This window comes from Prionailurus bengalensis, chromosome B3, assembly GCF_016509475.1.
Source record: "Prionailurus bengalensis isolate Pbe53 chromosome B3, Fcat_Pben_1.1_paternal_pri, whole genome shotgun sequence".
Taxonomy (NCBI): Eukaryota; Metazoa; Chordata; class Mammalia; order Carnivora; family Felidae; genus Prionailurus; species Prionailurus bengalensis.
In genome coordinates, this window is record NC_057355.1 from 64,772,448 (window position 1) to 64,782,539 (window position 10,092).

The window sequence follows — 10,092 nt, forward strand, 5'->3', positions numbered from 1 at the left end:
TAGATAATCAATTTCTACATAAAAAAAGGAACACTTAAATTTAAGAACTTAAGTATCTAATCATGACATAAGTATTTTTATATTTCAATCCCTGTTTTCCAATGGACTTTCCACAAAAGCAGATAAACTGGAACTATTTTACATCAGTAAATGAAATACCGAAAGTGTTACTGTGACTATAATAACTGGCTTCACAGCAAATGATGTATTTCTATTGTATTTCTATGGATTCAGATAAAAAATGCAATCATTTGAGCTTCATTGCTTATCTTTCTTTCATAATCTAATGATGTATGAATTTGTGCCACATGTTTTCAATTCAGCTAATTTTACTTTGCTTCAAGGGAATTCTACTGGATTTGTCAAGAAAGGAAAACAATTTAAAAGGACAGCTCCAGAAGAGAAGGTTACTTTGTACCCTATCAAGTGCTCAATAATTTTTTATTTTTCATTTTAATTTGCTATCTGAAATTCCACCAAAGAGCCACAAGGACTCCAGTTACCAAGACAGTAACAAATTAAACAAACATTTCTGATCTAGCACAGGAGTTTTTTAGAGAAGTATTTCTACGTGAATCCATGTCCTGAATTACAGGCATGGTAATTCAATTTAAATTAGGAATTACATGTACCTTAACAACAAAAACAAAACCTAAATTCAAAGTAAGCAATATTCAAAATTTTAACCTTTTAAATAATCAAATTCAGACTCTACTTTCTCTGAAGAATGATACTAAGGTTAAGATCGTAAACAGTTGTTGTTCATAATCTTACATAAATTTAAGAACCAATTTTGAATTACTATAAAATTTAACCCAAAGGTATTCAGTTTCACATGCTGCAGTTCTTCATAATGTTACTGATTTTTCTTTGCAGGCACATTGCAGGTAAAACTATAAATCATAAGCCATCATTTCATTTTACTACTACAGAAAAACAAAATACAATGGCAATACCAGCTGAAGTGATACTTTCTTCCAAGTTGCACAATGATTTTATCTGAGAGCCTAACCAAACACAGAGCTCTGAAAATTCAGGCGAAGACAGTCCACCCTCTGCTGCCTTGGTAAGGGCTTGCTCTTCTAACAGTGGTCCCTTGTACCTAGAAAGAAAGACGTAAAAGGTGTTAAAAAAAAAAAAAAAAAAAAAAAAAAAAAACCCAAACTGGTAGTACTCTATATATCAAGGCCTGGGGCCTATTTTTATAAATAAAGTTTTACTGGAACACAGCCAATAAATGTATCCATTTACAAACTATCTCTGGCTGCTTTCATGTTGCAACTGCAGAGTTGACAGTATGGTCAGCAAAGCCTAAAATTACTATTAGGTCTGTTATAGACATGGTTTGCCAATTTCTGCCCTATTTAATTGGCATTTGGCTTTTTGTCAACATTTTATCATGTTTTAGTAACATTATTAACCAATTTTAAGATAAATATTATAACTAACACAAAGTCAAATAGAGCAGTCTAATAACCATATACTAGTTACAAAATAAGCAAAAAAAAAATTTAGCAAAAAAAGAACAGACACAAATTTTATTTTATTTTTTGAGAGAGCCCAAGTGAGCGAGGGGCAGAAACACAGAATCCCACAAAGCGCAGAGAGATGGAGACAGGGAGAGGGAGAGGGAGGGGGGAGGGGGAGGGGGAGGGGGAGAAGCGGGGCTCATCCAAGGCAGGACTCGAACTCACTAACCTTGACACCATGACCTGAGCAGAAGTCAGAAATTTAACTGACTGAGTCACCCAGACACCCAGATGCAAATTTTAAATTAAAAAATTAAAACTGAAAAGGACCTACGTATGAGATCATTTTAACCTAAACCATTTATTTTATAATTTTGTACTTTTAAACACTGCTACAAAATGTATTTGAATAAACCTAAAATTTTCTAATTTTATATATTAACTTCATTGAATTATATACCAGTTTTCTACTTTTATTGTTCTTCCTGCAACTTTTTTCCATTATAAACTTTTAGATTTTAACATATTTAAATTTAATCCACTGCCACTTATGTATGTATGTATGTATGTATGTATGCATGTATGGATACTTAAATTGTCCTACCTCTGCTTAGTGGGAGCCCATTCATATTGGCCACGGAATCCTTTTATTCCCTGTATTCTCTGAATTCTTTCCTTGCTTTCTATGACAAGATGTTCCTGCCCTATACCTGTAATTGGCCATTTCTCCAAAAAGCCCTGATTCTTTTTAATCATACTTAAGAGTACACAATCTGATACTAAAGGTAAGTCATTGTATATGCATCTTTTTAAGAGAAATTACATCAGGAGTTCACATTGCTATTTCTAATTCAAATTTAGAATTGTAGGATATTTACTTATTCTGTTTTACATTTCTATTATCTCTCAGAATGAAATTCTGGTTTGTAATGACATTTACAGAATCCTACTACACATAAAAATAGATTTACAGATAGCTTCAGAATGGGAAAATCAAATAACTAACAATAAAATTACTGAAAACAATTTTTATCTTTAGAATATATTCTATTAAGGGGCACCTGAGTGGCTCAGTCAGTTAAGCGTCCAACTCTTGGTTCTGGCTCAGGTCGTGACCTCAGTGAGTTCAAGCCCCACATCAGGCTCAGTGCTGCTGGTACAGAGTCTGCTTGGGATTCTCTCTCTCCCCCTTTCACACTCGCGCATGCTCTCTCTCTGTCCACCTCAAAATAAATAAATAGGGGCGCCTGGGTGGCGCAGTCGGTTAAGCGTCCGACTTCAGCCAGGTCACGATCTCGCGGTCCGGGAGTTCGAGCCCCGCGTCAGGCTCTGAGCCATCACGCGTCAGGCTCTGGGCTGATGGCTCAGAGCCTGGAGCCTGTTTCCGATTCTGTGTCTCCCTCTCTCTCTGCCCCTCCCCCGTTCATGCTCTGTCTCTCTCTGTCCCAAAAATAAATAAATGTTGAAAAAAAAATTTAAAAAATAAATAAATAAATAAATAAACAAACAAACAAACTAAGGGCACTTGGGTGGCTCAGTCAGTTAAGCGGCTGGCTTTGGCTCAGGTCATGATCTCATGGTTCATGAGTTGCAGCCCCCATCAGGCTCTCTGCTGTCAGCACAGAGCCAGCTTCGGATTCTCTCTCTCTCTGCTCCTTCCCTGCTCACTCTCTCAAAAATAATAAATAAAAAAAATTAAAAATAAATAAATAAGCTTAAAAAAAAAAAAGAATATATTCCAGTAAGGATGTAGGAAAAAACAATCCCTTTCCATGGGATGAAACCATCTACTCCATATACTGGTAAACATTTGTTTCATTTTGCTTTCAATTTTCAGCAATTTTCCTTGCTTTGATTTCATTTTATTTACTTTTGCTTTATAATTATGTAAAACGTGTACATTATTTCAAAGTCTAATTTAGAAAACCAGGAATATTCAACAAACTTAGCTTGCAATCTTAATCTTGTTCCCTCTACTCTGTTCCTTCCTTCCTGTGCATGTTTATTAGGGGTGGTCATTCCATAATGTTTTAAAATATAAACGTATATATACTTTTTTAGGTAAAGGCAGTCTACTACACACTGTCCTATTCCTTGCTTTAAACACATACACACTCATACACATACATTTACATATATAGCAGACCCAAAAACAAGGATTTAGGGGTGCCAATCCTAACCCTGCATATAACTTTGGACTCCTGAAAAACATAACTACTAATAGCCTACTGCTAACTGGAAGCTTTACTAATAATATAAAAAGCCAACTAACACGTACTTGGTATGTTATTATGTATCACATATTCTTACAATAAAGCAAGCTAAAAAAAAATCATAGGAGTTTTACAGTATTATACATATATTTTTTTGAAAAAAGTCCATGTACACGTGGACCCATACAGTTCAAATCCATGTTGTTAAAGGGTCAACTGTACTGGAGATCAGCAGAGACACTGCCCAATTATTTTACAGTTATATAGTACTCCACTGTAAGGAGTACTAGGCCCCCAGTTAAGGACATTTGGGTTATTTGTAGTATTGTGCTATCAGAAAAAATTTGGGGTGCATCTGGGTGGCTCAGTCGGTTGAGCATCTGACTTCAGCTCAGGTCATGATTTCACAGTTCATGAGTTCAAGCCTCACATAGGGCTCGCTGCTGTTAATGCACAGAGCCCACTTGGAATCCTGTGTCCTGCTCTGTCTGCTTCTCCCCCACTTGCACTGGCTCTCTAGCTCTCTCTCTCTCGCTCGCTCTCTCTCTCTCTCTCTCTCTCTCTCAAAAATAAACATTAAAAAAAAAGAGAGAGAGAAGAAAAATTTAGCAAATTTTTGTCAGTTTTTACCTGCGATAGATTTCTAGAGGTCAGACTGTTGGGTCAAAGGGTAAATGGATATCTAACTTTGCTAGATATTATTAAATATTCCTCTACGGGGGCTGTACCATCAAGGTGTAAGAGTACCCATTCCCACACAACTCACCAAAGTTGTCAAACATTCAGATTTTTGACCATCTGGTATCTCAATATAGTTTTAATTTACATTTCTCTTAAAAGCAAGGCTGTACATCTTTTCATATGTTTAAAGGCCATTTGCGCATCTTTTTCTCTGAATTCTCTGGTCAGAGCTCATGAAGGTATTTTCAAATCCCCATTTTGCAAGTAAGAAATTAAGGCTTTGGACACCTGGGTAGCTCAGTCCGTTGGGCATCTCACTCTTGATTTCGGCTCAGGTCAAGATCTCAGGGTCATGGGATCAAGCCCTGCATCAGGTTCCACAATGTGCACAGAGTCTGCTCAAGACTCTCTCTCTCTCTCTTCTCTCTGCCCCTCCCCACCCCAAATAAAAATTAAAAAATTAAGGCCTAATGAGGTTAAGGTACCTGCCTTAAGTAGCAGGCTAGGCACAGTAATGGGCAAACATAGATAGATATATGGTACAGATATTGATAATTATATTTATTCATAAATAATTTAGCCTTTACAGTAATGCTTTGGAGTCAGCATTATCTCAATTCTATAGGATCAGAACTAGGTGATGACTCTAGGATTTAAATCCAGATTTGAACCCACACACTCCACATGAAGTCACACTTCTGTCTATACTAATAAGGAAACTAAGCAAATAACCTGGCCAGGTGATGCAGCCAAGTAAAGGCAGAGCTAGGACTAGACCACTGCCCCTGTTCCTATAGGCAAGACTGGTTCCTCCATATGTTACCTTTCCTCCAGATCTTACAGTGCCTCTTAGTGAGACTGAATAGTAAACATCTTCTTTCCCCCTACTTGCTTTCACTTCTGCAGTAAAGAAATAATCATAAACTCTTAAATAAATTTAATTAATTCATATCATTGGTGATAAATTATTTTTAACTGATATGCCACTTATAAAATTCAATTAAAACTTTTTAAATCATCAAAAATAATTTAGAAGAGAAAAAAAACCATAAATCTCAATGCCTCAGCTCATCACATGAGGTAAAAAATAAAAACAAGAAAAAGTGCATTTAACCAAACTGACTAATCACAGTTTTAGTAGTAATACCACAAACTGCTCTTATGGTAGGCCAGTGCTGTGTGCTTTATGTATTTAATTTAATTACCTCATTTAATTGCCACAATATCCTATACGATAGGGATTATTATATGCTCTTAGTTTGTTCTATGTATTTTTATGTAATTAAGAAAGTGCTATTATTCCAAACACTGGGGACACCTCCCCTAAGCCTAGACTTCCCCACAGTTGCTGGTCTGGCCCTGCTTCAATCTGGGTGATCCAAATCTTCAAGTCCATTAAGGCCATTGGCAAACCTCCACAAATACACAGCCACTGCCTAATTTACTTTCTCTTTTCCATCAGCCAACATATACAGTATGAGACCTTTCCTTCCCCCTATCATTTACACACCCTACTGGCTTGCCTCTAATCCAGCTCTCCACTTCCTGCATCCCAGACTTTTACACTAGGTTTCATCCATGAACAACAACTCTCCTAGATTGTCCCTCTCTTCTCAGAAAGATTATCCCTGCCACCTCTAGCTTTGGTGATTTTACTCTCTGAAGTTCTTCAGGAGCAGATGGTAAGGTTTCTGTCCTTTTTGCTTCCCCAAACAGCATCCGTATCACTGCTTCCCCATCATCTTATAAATATTCCTGGTCTCTCTAGGTTCAGGCCAGTCAGATTTGCCACCCTCTTTCTCTTGTGGTTTTCACCTATTAATTGTTTGGACACTCTCCAAAATTCCCTGCTCTCAGTTTTCCTCTCCATCCCTATTTCTGCCATTGATCTGTATGTATACCCTATACAATAACCTCAGCTCTAATTCCTGAACTTTGTCTTTTCTGACCTTTGCCACTTCATGTCAGTGAGCCACCCCTTAGACCTTACCATCACTGGGAACCACTCCACCTGCAAAATCATTAATTCAACCACAACCTACTACCTATCCTTGGGCTTGCCCTTTTGACCACTCACTGACAACTATTCTTGGATCTCATCTCTACCTCCATTCCATTGGTCCCTCCATAATCTCTGTATTGACTAGCTCTCTGCTGTCTTCATTTTCTTCCCTGTCCAATTTAGATTCCAAGGTGCATCCTTTCATTTTGGTTCAATAAATACTTACTGAAGAAATGAGTCATTGATACCATCATGTTCTTCAGCTCCAATATCCAAGCAACCACTAAGTTCTGCAGTGCACTTCTTTCCATATCCACTTCCACAAAGCACCCATCGCTTCTTGTCTTGACTATTGACTAAATTCTCCCATCCATTCTCCACCTTACTGAGGTAACTCTTGAAACTGGACATCTGTTCTCTCCCCTTTTTATTTAAAATCCTTCAATCATGCCCCACTGCTGTTACGACAAAGAACAAAATCCAGAACACAGCCTAAAAAGTGTTGCATGCCTTGGTCCTCACCTAACTCTTCAATCCAATTTTCCACTATCTTGGCCCTTGCTCTCTGCCCTCCAAACAATACAGCAAGCTTCTTTCCACTTCAGGGTCTTCCATTATTTTGTTCTCGCTTTAAGGACACCCTTGTTCTCCTTTCCCATCCAACTTCACCTAGCTTACTCCTGTCCTGCTCCTGTCCTGCCCTTACATAGGTCCTCCTGTCATGTTATGCCACCCTTTTTGTCCTTTAAAGCATTTAACACAGTTTATCACGTTTGTGTGATCACATCTGTTTCTCCACTAGACTGCCCACCCGGACAGGGCTCAATTCTATTTTGCTCACCACCGACTTCTCAGAACAAGGTGCAACACAGAGTTGTGACCAGTAAATATTTGAAATAAACCCCCTTCCATAATGGTGATTCTCAAATAAGCTGTGAAGCTTTTTCAAAATATGCATGCCTGTATGCACCCTGGAAGATCATGATCCAGTCAGTCTGGTACATAACAGCCTGGAACGTTTTATTTCACAAGCTCCATACATGATTCTGATGTACAACCAGGGCTGAGAATCTACTCTACAAAATCAGACTGTCAAAACTAAAAAAGAACTCTGAAATCATGAGCTTGAACTCATGAGGAAACAGTTATTCCTACCCAGTTTTCAGTATATCACCAAACTGTTCTTTCACATAGATTTTCCCTTTTAATTCCTCCCTTTAATTTCTAATTTTACTTTATAAAGTACTTTCACTGATACCCTCAGTGTTTTAATCACAACAGAAAATGTGTTATTCACAAACTACACGGATATTTTAAATTTTTTTTTTCAACGTTTATTTATTTTGGGGACAGAGAGAGACAGAGCATGAACGGGGGAGGGGCAGAGAGAGAGGGAGACACAGAATTGGAAACAGGCTCCAGGCTCCGAGCCATCAGCCCAGAGCCTGATGCGGGGCTCGAACTCACAGACCGCGAGATCATGACCTGGCTGAAGTCGGACGCTTAACCGACTGCGCCACCCAGGCGCCCCTACACGGATATTTTAAAACCTAGTGCTCAATTACAACACATATTTTAAGTAAAAACTGTTTTCTGTATTTCATTATCATTGTAAGAAAACTCAAACTTCAAAATCATGTCCTCACATATTCCAGGAAAAATCAGTTCTAACATACATAAACTGTTTTATTTTCCATATTGAATAATCTGAAACTAGTTTTCCTTCATAAAAGTCAAGGTTATAGCAAACTTAATTTTTCAAAACACCTATAATAGGCACAATTAAAGGAATGAAGGAAGAGAAAAAAAGCACTGACTTTCTCTTTTTCATAAACTATTTACATAATCATACTATTTTTATCTGGAGTACTCAGGATCTCAAACTATTTGGGGCCTACACACTCCTAGTAAGTATTTTAACTTCTTGTTTTGGCTACTTCTGTAACCAAATTAAGTGAAAATTTCCAAGAGATTTCACAGAGTAAAAATACCCCTTAAATAATCTGACTCAGTTTTTTCATTTGACAAACATTTGTTCCGATCTGTAACATTGTCTAGTAGGTATTATTGGGGTCCAAATGAAGCAACTGACAGAAGAGCAAGTGCAGTTTTAGAAAAAAAAAAAATAATAAAGTGGGTGGGGGTTTCAAGCTTCACAATAGAACTGCAAAGACACAGCCTATCCCATTCAAGAAACTCCAGCACGTGGCAGGGCAAACAACTGCGCAGATGGTCCCAATCTCTAAATTTAAGTAAGGAGTATTTTTTGACTCCCAACTATCTGGCCCTATCTCTATCTCTGTGCATTCTCTTCCTTGAACTTTTTTTCATTTACCCATTCATCGAACCATAATTTATTGTACAGGCCGCCACTGTAGGACGTTGCTGGGAACAAGACAGGTAAGACGCCTGACTTCCTGGAGCGGGAGGAGGTGGGGGCACTGCGAGAGAGGATAAATACACGGGACAAGATAGTTTGGGATACGGACAACAGCTGGGAGTAAAAACAGGATGAGGCTGAGGGAGACTTTGCACCTCATGATCCCCGTGCTTCAAAGCATTAACATCATTCTAGGAGTTCTCATGGCACTTAGCATCCTGAATTGTAAATTCCAGTAGACTCTTTGTAGCCCCAACTATGTGAGCTACTAGTAATCTGAAAACGGTCTTTTTCCTCTGCCGTAGCACATAAACATGCGTTAATTAATATGTATTAACACCACGGCCGTATGTTAAACGAACGGATGAAACGGTAGAATGAATGGACCCACACCAACTTAAAGACACTTTCTCCGGTCAAGGAAGCAGGAGATTCGCTCCCGAACCCTAATTAAGCCACAGGTTGTACATCACAGGGACAACAGTCCCCAGCCGCAGTTGGGGTTCCAGCACCCATCGCCCCGGGGCGCGACCACTACGTCAACAAAAATACCAGCCGCGGCGCAGGGACACGCTCCTCGTCGAGGCTGGCGCTAACCTGGCTGCTCCGCGCCAACGCCGCGAGGCCCGGCTGCGGAGTTTCGGGGCCAAGAGTTTGGAAGAGGGGGCCACGCGCCCCAGCTCGCCGGCCCCGCTCCACCCCTCAAACGGATTTCTCTCCCGCCTCCCTCTTAACTCCGTCGGCGCCGGCGGGAGCGCGGCTGGGAAGGCCTCCACCCAGCTGCCCGCGCCCAGCAGAGGCCCACGGGGAGGAGACCCCAGCGGCCAAACGGAGGGAGAGCTTTACGTTTCCAGGGGAGGGCGTCCCTGGGAATACTCACCCCAGCGCCTCCAGGGTGTCCAACACGTCCCCTTCCATCGTAGGTTCGGGACCCGACTCCGGCCCTCTCATGGTCCTTGGGCCCAACGCTGTTCGGCGCTCTAAGAAGCCCGCCGGAAACCTGCGTCACGACGCCAAAGTTCCGGGTGGAGTCTCCGCCAGGACTGCTTAGGAGCGCCGCTGAGTGGGGGCGTAACCGTTCCGGCCGGAGGCAATCGGAGCTCTGGGTCTGAAACCGCTTTACGTAACAGTGCGAAGTTTTTTTAATTACGATAAATTATAGTAATAAAAAGATTTCTTTGTGCTGGCTCTTTTCTGTGTTGACATCAATCTTAGGAAACATCGTGATTCTACCCAAGTTGTTCTCAACCTATCAGACTCCGGACCTTTTAGTAACAAAAGTCCTGAAATGAAATCATTATCTGGAGTAAAACTGGTATATAATATTACGTATCAACACCTATATTT

The 10,092-nt window shown here is 39.9% G+C and overlaps 1 protein-coding gene across 1 annotated transcript in view; it reads right to left on the reverse strand.

The window, feature by feature from the left end:
- FAM98B (family with sequence similarity 98 member B) overlaps positions 1 to 9,780 on the reverse strand; it is a 36,843-nt gene extending 27,063 nt beyond the window's left edge. The window contains exons 1-2 of the mRNA XM_043555688.1: positions 9,626 to 9,780; positions 957 to 1,102 (exon numbers count right to left, since the gene is read on the reverse strand). Coding sequence (XP_043411623.1) covers positions 957 to 1,102; positions 9,626 to 9,696 — 217 coding nt within the window. The 5' untranslated portion in view covers positions 9,697 to 9,780. The remainder of the gene's footprint in view (positions 1 to 956; positions 1,103 to 9,625) is intronic.
- Between the last annotated feature and the right edge of the window lie 312 nt (positions 9,781 to 10,092).